Below are 21,310 nucleotides of genomic sequence, written 5' to 3' on the forward strand. Positions count from 1 at the left end.
GATGTAGATATGCCTTGACAGTAGGTCAAATTTCCACTGTTTTCCAGGGGGATGTTTTCTTCTATAAGATCTATAGGATTAGGGCTGGAATATGCCTGTTAAAAATATATTATCACTGTTCAACTAATCAAATGTGCCACTGTAAGCAGTGGCACATACATTTATTTATGAATATGAAGTGTGTTGCTTATTTGTTAGAACGCTTATTTGCTCTTCCTTTTTTAGCTTCGTCAGTGTTACGTTTAGCATTGTTTACATGGTTGCGACTCACAAAATACGCTAGCTACATTCGAAGCAGAAGAAGACAGAGACTTTATTCTAAACGCTATTAAGCAGTCTTGTGATTTTCTTCTCCTTACGTTAAAGGTACTGAATTACTCATCCTTCATCAACATCCAGTTCTCTTATCTTCCCCATGCAGCAATTTCTAGTCTAACGCCAATGCCTTTAGGCTTACTTTTCAAATATTCAGATCCCCTCCTCTACGCAGGTGAGCACACTTCATTCACAAGCTTAGTGAACTAAATAAAAAATAAATACGCCTCCTCTAAGCCTCATGGCAGAAGAATCCAGAAAAAAAAATTAATGCGAGAGGATAGCGGCTGAGAGGACAGTCCCAGGCAAAGCATTCATTCCACTTTGTACTCTTCTACCCAGACCAAAACATTAACCTTTTTGCTCCCAACTCAAAACCAATTTTACTGATTGCTAATGAATTCTGCTAGAGAGTAGCAATTACCTGATACGACTTTGTAGCTTGTTACTATGCTAAACTTAGAGACGAAAACACAGAACAGCAAAATAATCTTCATCTTTTCTTTGTCTGTTTCAAACTAAGGTGCAAGAAAGTTCAGTGACATGGTTGCTGCCATCCATTGTTGAAGGCACCCAATTGCAATGCTTTCAATAGTTTTTCCCATTTACAACCAGTAAAAGCTTGACTTTACATGTTAAGTTGCTACAGAGAAATGCATGCAATGCCATGGTAGTGTCTGTATAATAACTCTGCACCATGATGAGAGTTCAATATCTTAGAGGAGTCCTCAACCTTACCAAAATCTTACGCTCATGCAAAAGTAGGACCTAAATTAGTGGTGATGATTTACACAGTGCTGTGAACAGCTCAGTGAAAATCTCTGCTTAGTGTATTGTAGCACTGTAAGAAGCAAACCAAAAGTGTTAGGATGCATGAGAACACTGAAATGACTATTAAAGAGCTACTGTATCAGTCACTGCTCTGTTATTTCTTCTGATATTTCTCCAACTCTGTTCTCTGACTCTCAAAAAAGAATCTAGCAGAAACAAATATTTTAGAAACAAATATGAGCGTCTCTTAAGAAGCAAAGCTGAAAAGACTGCAGCGTTTATTTTCTGGACATACGTTAATTAATGTGATAAAGCATGCAGATATATTTTATCTTGGAATATTAGAACAAAAGGATCACTTATGAAAAGCAGCAAATTTAATGACAAAGTATTTCTTGTGCATACCCAGTACTTGATTAAGCAGGGGAGCTTATTTGTGCAATATTTAGCTGAGTCCACTAGCACTGTGGAATTTTAACAAACCACCTGAACTTTTCTATAATTGAGAATGGCAAGAAAAAAAAAAGAAAAAATAGATTTTAGGGCTAACTGCAGGAAGTGCCCACCACATCAACGGAGTTAAGTTACAGTTCTTTGCAGTCTGCACTGTTTAAATGGAAAGATCATTTAGTTTTGACAGATTTTACGTGGCTAAGTCATATAATCAACTCTTAGAGCTCAGACGAACAACTCCGTAAGAAATGTTAGGAATGCCACAGACAACACATTTCAAAATTACCCTCCACAGAGAGTCTTTCATCTCCTCTGACTTGTCTGGTAGTGGTACAAGAAAATGAACCAGATGGATCACTGGAACCAAATTCAGAAGAGCAACTCAGTTCCACGACATTTAAGTTTCAGAAACCCTCCTTACTTCTCAGAGTCCTTAGCCCACATAATGCATTGAGGGTCCCCTGATGACATGCATGGAGAGTTTAGAAATTCCAGAATGGGCAGAGGATGAAGCATGGAGATATTAGCAGAAACATTCAGGAAAGCCCCCTTTTGGGGCTCTCTCTACTTTGGTTCACAGTGTGATGTCTCTCCCGAAAGCACAGGTCAGGTCAGCCTCTCTCGTAATAGCAGCAGGTTTCTTACAGTCCAAAGAGCTAAGCATTCAAGTAGATGTGGGGAATACAGGTTCATGGCTCTGGTCTGATCTGAGTAGCAGTTAGTCCCCAAATTACTGCTATTTGAGGATGTATCCCATTCATTAGGTTCTAAGCCTGCAGTTCCCAAGAAGACTTTGCTTGTGTACTACTGTGAGGACAAAAGCTCCTCACTGCAAACAAGCAGAAGCATTCATCTCTACGGACAATGTTCATGGCTGTGCTGTATATAACAGCATTTGGTGACAAAGAAATAGAATGACTTCAGAGCCTGGAGTTTGGGCACTTCCCTTCAGGTCCTGAAGACAGAACATTTGAGTGTTTTATACAAGTAATTTCAATCAAAGCTGCAACAAGAGAGACTTGATCTAGCAATCAGCACACTCAGCCTAGAGACTAAAGTTTAAATTCTTGCACTGTATCAGAAGAAGGGATGTGAATTTGAATCCTCATCCCAGATCAGTGATGAAATCTCAAGGTTATTTGGTGTAAGGAGGAAAGGACTATGGCTCCCACTTTGGCTGCAATTTGCACACAGTCCATTCAGGCCTTAAAATCTGTAAGGGTGGGCCCAGAGGTCAACACATCCTGCTTTTGCTAGTGGGAAAAGATGGGAAGCTTAGCTCCTTTTCTCTCCACACCAGGTGGGCACCCCACCTTGGGTTCTGTGAAAAAAGCAGCTCCATTAGACTGGGAGAGATTGCAAAAGGGAGGAAGGAGCTAGGTGGAACGTACTCCCAGCTGCCGTTCAGGGCTGCAGCTTTGCAGCCTCCTTTGGAGGAGCTACAGAGCCGTTAAAACAGGTGAGATTGTGTGCAGACTGCCACTGCTGTGGGAGGGCAACTGGAAGCAGTTGCATAAGCACCATGAAGAAAAGACAGCACTATAAATCTGTACTAGAGCTCTGTGTATGCAAGTGATGCAGTGGTTGGCTTATGAATCCTGGTGAGACTTACATGCCCCACAAGGCAGCACTGTCAGCGTTTTCACATATATCAAGGGATGGCCAGGAGACTTCAAGGGCATAAACGAGGTGCCTTGGACATTTACACACATCCAACCTTAGTCAGCAGCAGGAGAAAACTTTGATGACAAGACTTTTGGACTTAGGCATCTAGAGCAGGTTTTCGGCAATGGAAAGATCTGAATAATCACATAGAGTGAAACCATACTGTTTCTATGGGATGATACACCTATGCAGGCAGTCCAAACTCCACTGGCCTTCTTGATGCTATATTGCATCAACTCCTATCAGCACTGATTATCACTTCATTTCTACTTGCTATTCATTGCCATGCAGAATAAATGCAAAGAAACCTGTAATGTTATTTTATATTAAAGTGTGGAAGTCTGATGTGCTATCAGGTTACATCCAGATGTGTAAGCAATGATGCAACAGATAGGCAGATAATACTCTAACACTCACATGAATTGAATACATGAGTAACTCAAGCCGTCATGTTCAGCGTTGCTTGGATCTCAGATTCTTCCTAGCAGAGAGGATAAGTATTGTAGGTAATTCTCCCCAGATACATGCACTTGCATTGTTAAAAATAGACCTTAATTTAGCTCATTTTTTAAATCTCTTGAACTGTCTTCTTACTTCCCCTCTGCCTGTGTAGCGTATTTGGCACTTGTCTCAGTTTGAAAGCCAAAGCCATTCTTATCCAGTAAACTGCCTCTTTTGGATCATTAATGAAGATAATATATTAGTCTGATTCCTACATCAGTCTCTGTAGTTCAAGTTCTCATCCTTTATTAGCATTTATGATTAGCTTTGCTTGTGGTCTTTCAGCCAATTCCAAATCCACAAACAATGTCCTCATCCAAGTCAGTGTGAATTAAGATTTAAAGGAAGATTATATCTGACACTGCATCAAAAATTTTATTCAAATGTAAACATTCAAATGTACTGCTCTTCCAGCAGCCACTAATGCTATAATTCTGTTGTTTACAACAAATGATCTTGTTTGTCTCGCAAGACTTCTTTATTCTTCCAAGTCATGTTGCTTTATATGCATAGTTCTACCGTAGGTATTTATAAGGCATGCAACATCTAGAAGTATGTCTAATTATTGGCTGCTAAGGAACAATGTGGCTACCTGCAAACTCAGTTAAATGAGGGAAACCTACAATAGTATCATTCATAGGCTAACAGAAGCACAAATTAGTCATTTTAAAGTGGTAGCAGCATTCCTTTCAAGTGAAGATAATTGCAGAGAACTCTGTATTGGCATCATCCACTTTTACTCAGTGTGACGATCTGCAGCTTGTGCCATGCCAATAAACCACTGAGTAGAAACATCAACTTAAGCTACAAGAAGGATGCTGACAATGCAATGGAGGAAAACCAGATGAAGGTGATCGAGTCCTCTGAGTCATGTGAATTCTACCCTACTCCCCAACTGCAGTAGCAGTCCAATGTAGTAATAAGTCTGATGATTTCTGTGCTAGCTCCTAGGTCTTCCCACGCACATTGACAGAAACTATTCTGAAGCAAAACATAGTAACAAGAGTTTCCAGTGTCATACAGCACCATTATCATTGTCTGGAAATATGCCTGCAAATCCAGCTATAATTCAAGTCACACTTCAAATACAGACAATCACTTATAATTCAATACTGCCATGTTTCAAGGGCAGAATAAGGGTCATGGGATTTATTTGAGGAAGCGTGGGATACCACATTCTTCAAAACATAAATTAGTTGGCAAGTAATGAGGTCAAAACTGTACTTTTCTCTTTGTTAAAAGTTTACCATTTGATCCTGGAATAAAAAGAGAAAAGTGTTATCAATCTTTCCTTTGCACAACTCATCCTCAGTTGTGACCATGTATAAACCAAGTACATCTCATCAAAAAGAGAGTGCTGTGCCAGCAGATGTTGATTTTGATTACTCTAAGAGTTCAAACTTTGCAGGGAAAGAAGAGGAGTAGCAACGACGAGACAAGTCACACCACCATCAATAATAAGAAACTATCATTCAGTGAGTCCACTTAGCTGCTACCTTGCACCTTTGCATTGTACTGCAAAGTGCTGTACAATTAACTAACTAACAGGAATCACTGTTACCTCCCGCTACAGATTACTTGTGTTATTGCTACCCTGGGAGTGCTCAATACCATGCTCCACTTTCAGTGGCTTTGTCGTTTCACATGGTTATTCTCTGCAGCCATATAGAGGGAACTGTGCAAGGTGAAAGATGGGAAGACATGGCAAGCTGTATCTGGAGCTATGAATGACAAAATGCGTGTTTTCCAGGTCGTTTACTATGTCAAACTACTTTATGTATTAAAAACTGCCAGATGCTTTTTCCTCTTATTCTGTGCGCTTACTGTTCTGATGCCATTGGAGCAAAACAACTTCATTTCAAGGCCCCAGGACGATAAAGAAGTCTCTCCAGTTGACTGCCTGCTTTGGGGTCTGTCTTGCAAAATTTAAAAAAGAAGCCATTAAAAAAAAGACACATGACAAAAGAACCTTCCCTCCAGCCCCTTCGGTTGAGGGTTGTCCTGGCTATCCACAGAAACCAGGAAGAATGTTTTATCACTCATAGCATATAACTCAGCTTCTGGAGAAAGGTTTTACCTTCTTCCCCTAATACATCCCAGACTAGTCACACACAATGTGGGACAAGGAACTCTCCTCCTCCACTGGCAAAGAGAAATCTAAGGTGCTTGACTAATATGTGGATTCAGGAAAGAATTTTCCTCTGGTTGTGTTAGGGTATTTCTTGTCCCCCCTTAATTCTGGGGTATGGTCCACATCTTAGGATCATCCAAGCATTTTCATTTACAGACATTCAGCACTGCAGGGATTCAAGGCACTGAAGGTGCCCTTCAACTACAGCACGCTTTAAGTTTCGTTTTGTTTTGTTTTTTAAAAAATGCTAAAGCTCTTCAGCATCAGGAGATTTGCCTGCAAAAGCCAGGAATATTTTGTCAATCTTAATACTTAGCCATTGGGGGAAAATTTTGCCTTTCCCTGATGCAGCAAAGATTGACAACAAGGAGGGATGCATTTGCCGTTTGAGGCTCTGTGTGAGTGTGTGGTGCTGAGTGACTCTTTTGAACCCTCTTGGGCTTCATGCTTTTTCCTGCTTGCAACTGCAGGGGACTGGACATGACTGAAGAACTGCAATCCTTTGCCCCTCCAAAGTACCAGGGGAAGTCAAAGGAGGTGGAAAAGCACTGTGAACCTGGCTTGGGAAAAGAGACAAAGGGGACAGGAATAACTGCAATTTATGGGAGTATCATTTAATTCTTCTGGCGTTCCAAAGGTGCATTCAGGGATTGTTTAGCCTTGGGATAAGGCAGCTTGGGGGCAATCTTCTCAGTATGTACAAGCACCTGCTGAGAGGACATAAAGAAGAAGGAGCCAGACTCTTCTAGTCTAGTCACTCTACCTAGCGACAGGACAGGAGGCAACAGGCACAAATAAGTACAGGAAATTCCATGTAAATATAAGAAATAAATGTTTTTTGTGAAGATGGTCAAATATTGGAACAGGCTGCCCAGAGAAGTTATGGAGTCTGCATCTTGGGAGATATTCAAAGCCCAGCTGGACACAGACCTGAGCAGCCCGGTGCAGGTGACCCTGCTCTGAGCAGGGGGATTGGACCAGGCAATCTCCAGAGGTGCCTTCCAACCCCAGATATTCTCTGATTCAGCGATTCTGTGACTCCAAATCAAATCCAAAGATAAGTGGGTACATGTCAATATGTAGATCAGCCGGATAGTGTGGATTTTCCTCCCCTAAATATCTTTAGATTCAACTCTGAATTTGACTCCCCTTACCTCTTTTTTTTAATATTTCCTCCACTGTATTTTTTCACCAAAATAAATTAACAGTTCTGTAGCACTTAGAGAGCAAAATCAAAATAGGCTGAATGCACGCCTACTACAACTCTGTCTTGGTTTTGCCTTCTGGTTTTGTAGCAATTACATAAGCATTATTCCCTGATATTTTTGCTGGCATTATCAAAATGCATATGTACAAAAATGGCAGCCCGGCATGAGAAAGCTTATAACTGATTCAGCTCTGCAAGATTAGGAACAAACAAATCAATATTTATTTAAAGAGTGTGAAGGAAGTTTGTTTTGCTGCTCTGCTGTTAAGAATATTCCCCAACTTCCTATCTGACTATCTTATGTCTGATTAGATTTAAACAGTTATATTTGGGAAGGTGTATTTTGGGACTCATTGCTATTATAACTGCAATTTTGACTAATTCTGCCATTGGCTTAGCCTTAAGAAAACTAAAACAATGAAGCATAACATTCAAAATTTTACAGATGGCAGGTAGAAATACTGAGAGATTAGGGGACTCTAGACTAGAAGAGAGAGACTGGGGGGAGAGGTTAGGGCTTTACAAATGGAAGGTGACAGCGATTAAAACCTTAGTGAAAATGACAGGCTTAAAGTCACATGAACATCTGTGGCAAGGGTGATGCTTCCAACCTCTGCATACAGTATTATTTTACTACAGGAAAATCTTTGCTTCTGTTAGCACACTGTTCCGGAAAGCCAAAAAACACCTTTGGTGATGCTGAATGAAGCTGTAAGAAACTTTATTTATAAAGATGAAAGGATAGATTTCCATTGACTCATGCGGGTAGTGGGTTCAAGGACATATAAAATACCCCTTACTGAAGCACAAAGAACTTGCAAGATAAAGAGGGCTGCAGGATAGAATCATTCGTTAGGGAAGTGCTTATACTGACCTTTATCTTTACACTAGTAACAAAGGCAAATCATAAGAAGAGAGTAGGTTTAGCCTGCATACACTTCTTCAGATTTCATTTTTTCTAATACGGACAAAATAATGACTTATTATGGTCCTCTCAAATACATTGTTCCAACTATACTTTAGTAAAGGAACCCCATCACTGCATGGATGCCCTTGAATACATCATGGCACATCTAGTGTTACAAAGTAGAATGGCATATCTTCAGTTTTGTTAAGGGAACAAAAGGAAAGGAAACTATTTGGCATTAATGAAACAAAGCTCCCCCAGTTGCAGGAGCTTCTCATTTTGCATCTTCCAGCACAATTTCTGCAGTTCAGTGATCCCCTAGCATTACATCACCTCTACCCACTCCACTTATTCCTTGGTCTTTCCTAAAATACTTGGCTAAGTAGCAGCAGCTTATTAAAAGATCTGGACTATAGCAGGTCACGAGCCAGATGTGAGTCAGTGTCATGCTGGTGTGAAATGCAAACACCTTACTGAGCTGTATAAATAGAAGTAAGACCTGGAGGAAAAATGAAGTTATCCTTCTGCTCAACCAGAAAGGCCTGTGCATTCAACTTTAGGCAGTCATCTGGAAAGGCTGGAGGGAACCTAGAGGAGCGCAACAAGAGTGATTAGAGGTGTAGACAGCATGACCCATGCGGGAAGACTAGAAGGATTAGGGTTGTTTGTTCAGAGAAGAAAAGATTAAGGGTGGAAATCATAACAGTTTTCAAATATATGCAGAGCTGCTGCAAAGAGGAAGAGAATAATCTCTTCTCAGTGTTTGCAATGGACAGGACAAGGAATAACAGACTTAAAGGAAGACATCCAGATTAGGCCAGGCTTTCTAATAGGAAGGCTAAGAAAATACTGCCTCTGACAGCCCAGGCAGACTGCAGAACCTCCCTCATCAGAAGATATTAAGAATAGGTTAGAGAGATACTGTCAGGAATGATCCTGCCTAGATGACAGTTTAGATGACCTCTCAAGTCCCTACCAGTCCTTTGATTCTGTGTTACCACTCTGACTACCAGGATTGAGTAGATGATAAACTGTAGAAAACTGTCAGTACAGAATACGCAATGCCCGCCATTTTCCAACACTGACTCACCAGCAGAGAGCTGCTTAAAAATTGTCCTACACGTCTTCTAGCCCCAAGTCCAAGCATGTTGAAGCACATCTTCCATTTCCTTGATACCAAAATCTAAATTTGACCAGTACATCCCCAACTAACCACCCTCAATTATGCTACTCACAATTAACACTTCGGCATCATAAACTACTGTGCCAGTGAGGGAATCAAAGTTTTCTGTGAAGAACATATTAGCCACACAAAATAGCTAAATGCCTTAGACATCTAGAAGGTGAGTTTACCTGCCACGATTAAATATTTTTTTCCTGGGCCACTCAGTGCTATCTGACATCCATTCTATCTCGCTGCCAATGCACTGTTCTTAACAATAGATACTAAGCCATTAAAATGAGGGATTCAGGAATGCTGATCTGCTGCAAAAACAGATTTATTGTTCTGCTCTCAGACATCATAACATTCTGAACCAAGAAGCACCAAATGACTCAGCAACAGCTTGGATTACTATTGAGACATTTCTTGATCACGTTTGCCTGAAATGGTTATTTTAATTATTTTGCCTTGCTACTCTTAGACAAAAATTAATCAGTTCAGTAACTATTACTTGAAAATAATCCTACAATACAGATAAGAAATAATTCTTTTTGACAGGGTATTTTCACTGAGCTGTATTGTGATGGAGTGGACAGAGGGTTATGCAACATCACACAGTGCTTAATCTCATACTTGTCAATAGTTGAAGAACTGAATGACAGACACAGACAAAGAGGCATTTTGACATACTGCCTCATCAAAAATGGTGACCTGATTGCATATATTGACTTCTGATCTAAAAAAGAAGGGGGGGGGGGGATAGTGAAGTTCACTGACAAACAAGATCCCAGTTTACAGCAAATGCCTTACACAATGTCTTGCTATGATGTGCTCACGGCAGCTGAGCAGACCCACGGGACTTAGTCATTTTAATTGCCTTTCTGCAAAGCTCCCCTAGTGCTTGGAGGCAGGGCTGACGGGAGCAGCATCCCTGCTCACCGGGTTCAGTAGCCACAGCCGTACGACAACTGCTCTGCTCTCTTTACACAGCCTGTCAATATAGCAGAGGGTTGATTTTAAGACTGTCTGGCTGAATTAACAGAGAGAAAGTAGGACCTACTGATTTAATGGAGGAGGAAGGAGAGAAGAGGATCATTTCTACCTCTGAGACCTGCTAGTGCTGATGCATAGCTGTGCACTGATTTACATACAATTCTAATGTCCTAATGATAAGTATTACATGACTACAGAGATACTTAAGGCTTTATTTTATCCCCCAATTTAATGCTGTAAAGTGCTGAACATGTTACTTTTTCACTGGTAATTGCTGTCGATCTCTTGTGTTCTTTTCTTCTTTTTAGAGTAGTTCAATCTTTCACATTTTTATGTCTTTAGTCTGGTAAGTAAGGTTTCCTAACAGCATTACAGTTTGGGTTATATACTAATTTATAGTATAGTATGCATGTAATAGAAAAATGTCAGTGTCAGAAGTACAGAAATGTTCATGACAATATCCATATCTGCTTCCAGACATAAAGTAGTGACCTCAGTTACTCCTTAGAGAAAGAAACCATGGAATATCAGACACAATTTTGTGTTCTGTATTGACACTTCACTGCTAAGGCCAGTCCTCTTCACTGCTAAGGCCAGTCCTGAGGAATTCCAGACCTTGGAGGCAAGAGAGGAAGGCTGGAGAAAGGAAGACTCTCCCTTGGTCGAGGAGGATCAGGTTAGAGATCTTTTGTTCAAACTGGACATCCATAAATCCACGGGCCCTGACGGGATACACCCATGAGTGCTGAGGGAGCTGGCGGATGTTATCACTAGGCCACTCTCCATCCTCTTTGAAAGGTCCTGGAGATCAGGAGAGGTGCCTGAGGACTGGAAGAAAGCCGTTGTCACCCCAGTCTTCCAAAAGGGCAAGAAGGAGGAGGCAGGAAACTCCAGGCCTGTCAGCCTCACCTCCCTCCCTGGAAAGGTGACAGAACAGCTCCTCCTGAAGGTCATCACTAAGCATCTGGAGGACAAGAAGGTGATCAGGAGTAGTCAGCATGCATTCACCAAAGGGAAATCATGCTTGACCAACCTGATAGCCTTCTCTGATAGAATGACTGGCTGGGTAGAGGAGGGCAGAGCAGTGGCTGTTGTCTGCCTGGACTTCAGCAAGGCTTTTGACACTGTCTCCCATCACATCCTCATAGGTAAGCTCAGGAAGTGTGGGTTGGATGAGTGGACAGCGAGGTGGATTGAGAACTGGCTGGATGGCCGAGCTCAGAGGGTTGTGGTGAATGGTGCAGAGTCTAGTTGGAGGCCTGTGGCTAGCGGTGTCCCCCAGGGGTCAGTCCTGGGTCCAGTCTTGTTCAATGTATTCATCAATGACCTGGAGGAAGGGATAGAGTGCACTCTCCTCAGCAAGTTTGCTGCTGATACTAACCTGGGGGGAGAGGCTAACACACCAGAGGGCTGTGCTGCCATTCAGAGGGACGGGGACAGGCTGGAGAGCTGGGCGGAGAGGAACCTCCTGACGTTCAACAAAGGCAAGTGCAAGGTCCTGCCCCCGGGGAGGAATAACCCCATGCACCAGGACAGGCTGGGGGCTGACCTGCTGGAAAGTAGCTCTGCAGAGAAGGACCTGGGAGTGCTGGTGGACAACAAGTGAAGCATGAGGCAGCAGTGTGCCCTCGTGGCCAAGGCCAATGGTCTCCTGGGGTGTGTTAGGCAGAGTGTTGCCAGCAGGTGGAGGGAGGTGATCCTGCCCCTCTCCTCAGCCCTGGGGAGGCCTCACCTGGAGTACTGTGTCCAGTTCTGGGCTCCCCAGTCCAAGAGAGACATGGCACTGCTGGAGAGAGTCCAGCAGAGGGCTACCAAGATGATTAGAGGGCTGGAGCACCTCTCCTATGAAGAAAGACTGCAAGAGCTGGGCCTGTTCGGCCTTGAGAAGAGAAGGCTGAGAGGCGATCTCATCATGGGTACAAGTATCTGAAGGGGGAGTGTCAAGGGATGAGGCCAGCCTCTTCTCCGTGGGGCCCAGCGACAGGACAAGAGGCAATGGGCACAAACTGAACCACAGGAAGTTCCATCTGAACCTGAGAAAAAACTTCTTCACTGTGAGGGTGACAGAGCATTGGAACAGGTTGCCCAGAGAGGTAGTGGAGTCTCCTTCGCTGGAGATATTCAAAACCCGTCTGGATGTGATCCTGGGCAACATGCTCTAGGTGACCCTACTTGAGCAGGGAGGCTGGACTAAATGATCTCCAGAGGCCCCTTCCAGCCTAAACGATTCTGTGACAAGCACTGAATGTAATGACAGCTGTCATGTGAGTAAATGTACAAACCTATGGAAAGAGAATACAGTAATAGAAGAGTCAGAGACAAAAAATGAGCAGACAAAAAAGTAATTCTGCTCAGCCAACTGCATCGTTTCCTCCTCTACCCCTTCCCTAGGCTGCTTTCTCCCTGTCCCTACTCTTCTGCTGAACATTCTTCTTCCTTTAAATCAAGTACATTAGTTACGAGATCCACACCAGTTTGCAAGAGGAGCTGATTTTTAATTTTATTTTTTCAATCTTTCCTGCTCCAGGGTTTATGTTATTTCTTGTCTTTCTTCTATTTACCTCTGAATTCTACTGCTCCTTTCCAGATTTCTATTTTTATATTTTTTGCCAGTATTTTACTCTTCTACCTTTTCCTCATTCTGTTCTTGGCTGTTATCTTCTCCTCTCTCTTTAGCCTCTGTCAAACTTCACTTCCTTCCATGCCTTCACTGTCTCTCTCCCTTCACGTACTCCAACATATGCACGTGTTCTACTCATACACTCTCTCTTTCTGCTATGCCATTCAGTGCTGCTTGATACACTCCCCTTGGAGTTAACTCCAAGGGTTAAAATCCTTTGTGAGAATCATGCCAAAAACACCATGCCCTGAATCGCTATTAGTCTTTGTCATGGAGGCGTATATAAATACCAAATATAGCTATGTGAAGAAATACAGAATTATATCACAGGGATCTTTGACATATGTACAAAACATAAAATATAAAAATTAAAAAACATTAAGGCAATACATTTGGAAAACTTGTATTCTACCAAACTGACCATAAGTAACTAATGCTGTGAATAACACTAGTTACCACCATTCAAATGCTCTGACAGCTCTGGCTGCTTCGAGAGATCAGACACCAGATAGATTCAACAGGTCCACAGAACTGAGTAGCACGTTTTCCACAAAAACATCCTCATTCTGGTTTTTGCAACTCAGATCTCATTCTTGAGACTAGGAGTGCTGCAGAGGCAGTACACTCTGCTATGCAGGGGAGGAGGACACTTTGCATGCAATAGATGTGCTTCTAGTAGGCTAAGGAGCGGTACTGACAGACTCCAAAGGGTGATCTAAAAGTTCTCCACAGTGACGATAACAAAGATGACTGAACTGTCCAGGGTTAAGAGTTAACTTCCAGAACGTGAAATTTAAAGGATTTAGGAGGAGGATGGGAAAGCAGAGAGATCCATTTTGGATATAAGAGAATCTCCTAGATAAACAGCTCTCTCTTTTGTTAAATACCAATGCTGTAACTTCAGTTCTGCACAGCCTAGGTTGCTTTTTTGGCAAAAAGATGATGCTGCATAGGCAAATATTTTTACAACAGTACAGAGAAACCCGACACTGCTTTTGTACAAAACTGTCCTTTTAGAAGACAAGAATGGCAGATTACTGCTACTCATCAGCTATAAACTGTCAAAATCCTTATTTCTGCAACAGAATATATGTGTACAGTTAAACTTCTGTCAAATCAAACTTCCAGTCCTGGCAAGATCCACCCTGAAACCTCTGTACTACAGTGCTTTCCACTGGCAGTTAAACAATACATTTCAACATTTTCAAAACTAAATTTTCTATCTCCACAATTGGATATTCAGCTTTCACTGTGTGGAGCTGAATCCATGCGGCCATTCTCTAAGCGACCCAGGCTCAGCATCGGAATGCTGATTTAAAAAAAAAAAGTTACCTTACTGAAAGAGAAACTGAGCATTTCCTGAAATTTAGACCCAAACTGTCTCAGAATGCTTTCTAAAAAAATCTAGATTTAAATGATTCCTTTTTATTTAAAAAAACTCCTATTTTTGACTCTTAATTTAATTCCACCAATTTACACAAATTCATTCGAAATCTAGCCTAAGTTTGGAAAACCATGGATAGAAGAACACACACTTAAAAGAAGCAGGTTAGGATCAAAAGCTTTTTGTCTTTACTGGTATCTCATTTAAAAATCTCTGTGGCCAAAACCTCACATCCAGTCTGTGTAGTGGCCTGTGAAAAATGAAATAATGAAATCAGTAGAGCTCCAGTAGAACCGCAATATTTGACATTTCCAATACCACAACATTTCACATAAACTGACAAATTCCACAGAGAAAAAGTACTTTAATGGGTATAGAGATAAAATGAAATCTGACCTCAAAGGATAGTCCTTCCATTTCAGAGCTAGGTGAGATTAAAAACCTGATGTGGAGACCTTGCGCTACAGCAGTCAGAGGTACATCTCTTCAGTGGGCACTCTGCAGGTGTCATTCAGACCAATCCATTGAGTGGCTGTCATAAACACTACATTCAGCATGAATACCTTTGCATTAATTTTTAAAAGTCCCAAATTAACATGTTCTGGGCAGGTTTCAAGAAGCTCCTTCCTTTCTTTCAGAAAAATAGATTGAAAAATATGGGCCAAAAGTTGCAGAGAAAAGTAACCTACAAAGTCTTATATACGACGTACAGAAAAGAGCCTGAGGAACAAGTCAGTTCACCTAGAGATGTCTGAAGAGTTGAAAGAGAAGCCCTGTCATTCACTTACATCTTTTCTCCCACAATACCATGAAATACACTGCCTGGACCATCGCAGTCCCATGCACTGCACATGCAATGTGTTCCCCTGCTTTTTAAAATAAGTCCTGCCGCACGCTTCCCTTGCTGTGGCACCCGGATCCCACACGATTGCACAGCAGTGCTGTGCTTCCCATGTCTCAGGCGGAGCTGGCCAGCTTGATCTGCAATCTTGTGAGGTCCCAGAGGAAGGAGGCTGTGGTGATACACAGCAGCCAGGGAAGGTATGCTTTCTGGCAGGGCCCTCTTCAAAGGAGTACTGCCAGAAAGCGCATCACCCATTTGCAGCCTCTCCGTGCACTGCGTGACCCAATATATCGGCAGAATAATGTCAGGCTCATGCATTCCCTGTTAATGGGACAACAAGCTCAGAAACACACAGCAGATGATGGCATCTTGTTGGTCTGAAAAGGAAACAGAGAGGCTTCTCTGCCATGGAGAGGGAAAGCTTACCCAGTTAATGGCATGAAAGAGCATAACATCTCTGCGAACTCTTTGTCACTGCCCCAGCGGCTCAGTCCAGAGAACTGGTTTGGCCACGTTGCTGCCCACTGTGCTCACTCAGCAGATCACTGCTGCAATAACAGGCCAGGAAGCATTTCTTATGACGTCTGAAATGTAATTTAAAAATACTGCCCCTTTACTGAAACCAGAGCACAGGGCTGACATGTAAAATGCTGTTTTGCCTCCCACGCAGTATACTGCTGTCAGTCGCTGTTTTTTTGCTGCAACTCAAAGCTAGTGGAAGTCAGTCAAGCTGATAGGATCAGCCAGTTGTTAAACAAAAACCCAAGCTGTGCTAAAAGGCTGTAACATCTTTGCAGAAGGTGCTGCAAGAAGTCATTTGAACTTCCACACCTTTACCTTTTTCATCTGACAACGACATTGCCAGAAGGAAGTGCAACTATGAGGACATACAGCAACCAAGAAATGGGACAGAAACCTCCTCGAGATAAAATAAGGAGAGGAAACAGTGGTATCCAAACAGGAAGATGGGACCACTATTCCAGTGGGCTCTTCGTACTGTTTCCACATGCAAACAGAGATTGAGTGAACAGAATTAAAAGCAGGAGTGATAGATTTCCTCAAGGATGCACCATGAGGTAACACTAGAAGCATCGGAAAAAGAGATACCTAAAGAAGACAGAACGGAAAACAAAACTTCCCTCAACACAGTGAGAACACTGAGGTTAAGGAAAGTAAAACAGTTTAAGTCCATGAAACTTATTTATTTGCAACAAATAAAAATGATACGTTGTTTCTGCCAAAACAATATTTTATCTATTTCTATCCAGGAAGCACTGATTACAATGTAACAGAAACTAAAGAAAGGATGAAAACAAACATCTTTCCTCATGCACAGTGATACTGTGCATGAGGAAAGACAGTTCCTGTAAAGTCTCACCAGCTGAAGTAACCCTTACTTATGCAAAACCTTCCAATCGATTCATAAGGGAAAAATGCTATATTACCCTGAACCCCTGAAAACGAGCAGAATGGGAATCTCATCTTCACATGAGGTCAGTGTTACTCAACACACTGGATCCTTCAGGGCAGTCAATTAACTTTCTGGAGAACATGTTAAGCTTTGAAATATCGAGACCGTTCAGCAAGGAGCTGCAGTATTAGGGTACGAGGATTTACTAAACTGACATTTACTGAAATAAAGCAGTCTCCTCCCTCTCCCGCCCAGAAAAGACACCAAACCCACAATATAAACTTTAAAATTTGTTCAAGAAACTCTTTTTCAAGGGCAATCAATTTCTCATACGTTTAACTTGTTCAGAGTTAAAAACAACCATAGAGACAGCAGTGGCCATATTTTGACATAAGGGATGGATTTCAGTTTGTGCTAGAAATGTTTGCACAGCAGCCTCAAAAAAGAACATGGGAAGAAAGAAAACATACTGCAACGATCCAGGTGAGACTGTGCACAATCAAATTACAGGAGATAGCATTTTCTAGTGGTTAGAGTCACAAGACATTGTTTCTATTCTAGGATGTACCTGACTTACTGTTTGACCTTGAGTAATAAATTGCATGCACCCATTTCCGGGTATCCTTTTTTTCCAATGTAAAAAGATGCAGGATCTGGCCTGGCAATACGTTAACTAAAGTAATCCTGTATTAGAATGGGAACTCTCATCGGTGGATGCAAATTTTGCACAGGCATGACTACAAATGGCTACAGATCATTATTATAGGACAAAGAGCAAAAAAGAAAAATATATTAATGTTTAAAATAATTTAATTACAAGTTTTATTTATTAAAATTAAAAATTAAAATTATTTTTATTAACACTTAACAGTCATAATTATTTTGCTTCTCTATCTCTTTCACTATGCACTTAAAATTACAATGTGGTAACAGAATAAATAGGTACTATGAAAGGATGCCTAGCTTACTGATGAAAACATCAGCAAGAGGACATAGGATTTGGATTCAGGATGTTCTGGACAACCACATCCTATTGTGATTGTGTTAAAATGAACCCCAAACAATTGTCCTCAAACCCACCCGCTAAAGGGACTCCACAATATGTGCAGACCTGTGCTCAGCTGTGGGGAAGTTTAACTCTTTATCGCTGCGTAAAGTGTAACTCTTCAGCAAGCAAGCAAATGGAGAAGAGAGCTTTTCCCTTCTTTGCATTGCCTGTCAGAAGGCATCAGGAGATTGCACCTGCTCTCTGAACTGCAAGAACTGTTCATCGATTGCTCTCAAGGACGCAAGTCAAACAGAAGGGGAAAATAAATGGAGCAGTAGAGTCCAGGGTGCTATCTCATGCAGCTGGTACGTCACAATACCGTCAAAAGCTCAGACGTGAGTACCAGAACAACTTGAACTATGAAGACAACTTACACCTCTGTGCGGAACCAACCCCTCAGACTGGTGCTGCTGCACATTGTTTGTAGGACTGGGGTGCGCCTACAAAGAGCAATCAGACCCTTAGTACTTGTACGCTCCTCACGCAGAAAATGCTGCCAGAATGAAAAGTTGTGGTTATGTTATTCATAGCATAACACAACCATTTTATGGTTATGTTTCTTCAGACAGAATCCTGTCCAAAGAAACATTTAGCACATATGCTACTTTAAATGTTTAGTACTGTAAGAATTTTTGTTGAAGGCAGTCCAAAAAAATCAACAGATTTAACATTCCTCTCCCTTTTCTGGATACCTGGAGTCTCCCAAGTTCTCCATTAAATAGATTTCCTTGGACTCTAACTGCAAGGACTGGTACTGGATCAGGCAGAACTCCTTGTTTTTACAGCATTTATTTACTTTTCACAGCATTTATTTACTTGTAGTAGCTGCTTCCTCTCCCAGAAGAAAAGAAAAAAGCCAGAAGCATGTGAACTTGCAAATCAGTGATTAAGAGGAAACAAAGATTGAACGAGACAAGAGAACAGAAGGAAATTTAGCAAGTGCCTGCTCAGATACAGCACTGACCACTTGGAAACAAACATCACAGCAAAGAGAATCAGTAGCATTAATTATTATCCTTTAGTCAGTGGAAGCTCTGAATTTTCAGCACTGACAACGGGTAAAATCCTGACTACTGGAATCAACAGCACACTGAACTGCAATCACACCTTACACTTGCAGAAGAACCTAGCTTCAAAGCACCAAAATACACAGCACAGATTTCCAAAAGACTACTAGCTTTTGTACAGTGGGATCAGTCAGTCTGAGTGCCTCTGAAAATTTGGTTCCTTGCATGCAAAATATAACACAGTACCACCTGTTATTATAAAGCTCCTTATTCTATTTCAGCCAACACTATTCCTTTTCTCATCCGCTTCATTTTATGGAAATATCCTTGAAAAGTCTAAGGTAACTCCTGCCAATAACTCAGTACCAGGCAACTAACTACAGATGCTCTCAGCATCCCCGCGAAGTGCACGACCCTGCCTTAGCAGAAAGACCACGTCCTGCACGCTTCGTGCCCCCCGCCCCGTCCCCTCTCTCGCCAAAAGATGCATCTTTATTTTAGAAGAGGCAAGCAAGAGTAGCTAGAGGAAGGCGCCCCGGGACTGTTCCCCTCCCCGCCCCCAAATGGTCCAAGACCGCAACCTGAAAAAAATAGATGATTTTTTTCTTTTTCCCTTCTTGTGAGAGCCCAAGCCGAACGGAGGCGAGGGCGCTTCCCTCCCGCAGGCGGCCGCCGCGACGCCACGGTGAGAGGCGGCCGCGGGTCTCCCCCTCCGCGGCCGCGGGGCACGCCGCGCCGCGCCGCGCCGCGCCGCCCGGCCCGGCCCGGCCCGGCCCGGCCCGGCCCTCACCTCCATGCCCAGGCGCTGCTTGAGCACCAGCGCGGCGCACAGGTAGCCGGCGCGGCCCACGAAGAGCTCGTCGGAGCCGCACTCGAGGAAGGAGAGCGGCGCGCACACCTCGCACAGCTCCCGGAACTTGCCCAGCGGCCGCGCGAAGTCGGGCAGCCCCAGGGCGCGGTAGACCAGCGCCGCCACCGCGTACACCCCGGCGCCGCCCAGCAGGAAGGCGGCGCGGGTATCGGCGTCCCCTTCGCCGCCGCCCTCCTGGTAGCGCACGCAGGCGTCCACGACGCGCCGGGCCGCCCGCAGGTAGGCCTCCCGCGACGGCGCGAAGAGCGGGCACTGCGAGACGTGGTACAGCATGTAGGCCACGCCGGCTACGCCGCCGTACAGCCCGCCCTGGCAGCCGCCGGGGCCGCCCGCCGCCGCCCCGCCGCCCAGCGGCGGCAGCTCCCGCAGGATCCGCTCGATGGTGGCCGTCACCAACGGCACCGCCGCTTCTTTACCCGGCGCCGCCGCCAGGCTGCCCTGGTAGTCATCGAAGCGGTTGGCGAAGCAGCGCTGGCTCGCCATAGCCCTGCCTGCCGGCCCGGCGCTCTGCGCAGCGGGCGGCGGCGGCACGGAGGGAGAGGGGTCTGCGGAGGGAGGGAGGGAGCGGGAGGAGGAGGAGGAGGAGAGAGGGAGGGAGCGAGCGAGCGAGCGAGCGAGCGAGCGCGGGCGGGCGGCGGGAAGGGGGCGCCTCGCGCCGCCGCCGGCAGCCGTTGGCAGCGCGGGCGGCCGTTGAGGCGGGCGGCCGTTGGCGCGGCTCGCCCTGCCGCCGTGAAGCGGCGGCGGCGGCTGCTGAATCACCGAAATCAGAGACGGCGGCGAGAGCGGCTCGCCTCCGCCCCCAACCGCGCTGCTGCCGCGGCCGCAGCCCGGCGGGGGACGGGTCTGCCGCACAGCGGCCGCCCCCCGGGGGCCGCCTTCCCACCTGGCCTGCGTCGGCGCTTCCTCCACGGTGGATCTGCTGAATTAAGCACAGAGGTGGCAGGAAGGGCAGGCGCGGCTAACGCGGGTTTCCCGGCCAAAAGCCCCGCGCGGTCAGGGCAGTGCCGCCTCGGTGCTCACTACCCGCTCGCAGCGCTCGGTTGTTGGCTCGTCCCTTTCGCGCACCGCCAAAGGCAGAGGCAGCCTCTGCCTGCTCGGTTGGCTGTAGCCCCCCGCGGCGGGACAGGCTGCTCTGCTCTACTTCCTACCGACCTGTCCTGCAACTCAGAGGAGCTCGCCGTCGGCAGGCTCCACTGCCAGGCAGATCCCTGAGGAAAAGGGGTTACTGGGTTTTTCATCCTCCCTCACCCCCCTGCCACTGGAAGATTTGGCTCAGGGATATGTGCCATCCCTGACATCTAGGGATGGGAAAGATGGCCAGAGGGCTGCTGCGTTATTCTTGGCTGTGGGACAGCCCCCTCATGAGGGGCTGCTGCAGCCAAATCTGAACGATGTAGCCAAATCTGAACAAGGGCAGCCTGAGGCTGATTTACGTGGAAAGCTAAGCAAGTCCTCAACAGACCAGCGATGGCACAAGGCCATCTTTGGCCCCTTTCCTCCACTCACAAGCCAAGGAGCGCTTGGGAAGAACTGATCATTTAAGCCACTGTCTTGATTCCTAATCTGAAAAAAAAAAATGAAGAAAAAGCCTGAAGCAGATTTTTTAAGAGCAACTCTTACATGATACAAATGTACTAGGGCCATACTTTCCCCCAATTATGTAAACAAGCACAGCGTAAATGAATTTGCCATCAAAGATCCATGACTGGTCGCCTGTTAGTCTCTGGCACTGGTTCTGAAGGTGGGACTGGTGGTAGATGAAGCTTCAGTCTCCACGCTGGAAAGCGAAAGGAGAAACTGTCAAAGTAGATACACAAACAGAGCAGGAGGAAAGTGTTTCCAGCCAAAGCTGATGGCAGCAAAGCAGGTAGTACGAAATGCCTGGAGTGCTAAAGGCAGGAAGCATAATATCAAAAGCATGGGCTGAACAGGAAGCAGGAGTGAGTCCTGGCTCTCCCTGATCTCTGCACCTGGTGAGAGCTGGGAGGTAAGGTGCTGTCAGACCTATCCGTTTACTAGT

At 44.4% G+C, this 21,310-nt stretch overlaps 1 protein-coding gene and 1 long non-coding RNA gene across 3 annotated transcripts in view; one reads left to right on the top strand and one right to left on the bottom strand.

The window, feature by feature from the left end:
* LANCL3 (LanC like family member 3) overlaps nucleotides 1-19,861 on the bottom strand; it is a 41,442-nt gene extending 21,581 nt beyond the window's left edge. Inside the window, exon 1 of the mRNA XM_068916894.1 lies at nucleotides 19,210-19,861. Coding sequence (XP_068772995.1) covers nucleotides 19,210-19,773 — 564 coding nt within the window. The 5' untranslated portion in view covers nucleotides 19,774-19,861. The remainder of the gene's footprint in view (nucleotides 1-19,209) is intronic.
* The window catches only part of LOC138061925 (uncharacterized), a 58,828-nt gene continuing 56,900 nt past the window's right edge, over nucleotides 19,383-21,310 (top strand). For both annotated transcript variants that reach the window (XR_011135926.1, XR_011135925.1), the window contains exon 1: nucleotides 19,383-19,509. This is a non-coding gene — a long non-coding RNA (uncharacterized lncRNA). The remainder of the gene's footprint in view (nucleotides 19,510-21,310) is intronic.

Source organism: Struthio camelus, chromosome 1 (assembly GCF_040807025.1).
Source record: "Struthio camelus isolate bStrCam1 chromosome 1, bStrCam1.hap1, whole genome shotgun sequence".
Classification (NCBI taxonomy): Eukaryota; Metazoa; Chordata; class Aves; order Struthioniformes; family Struthionidae; genus Struthio; species Struthio camelus.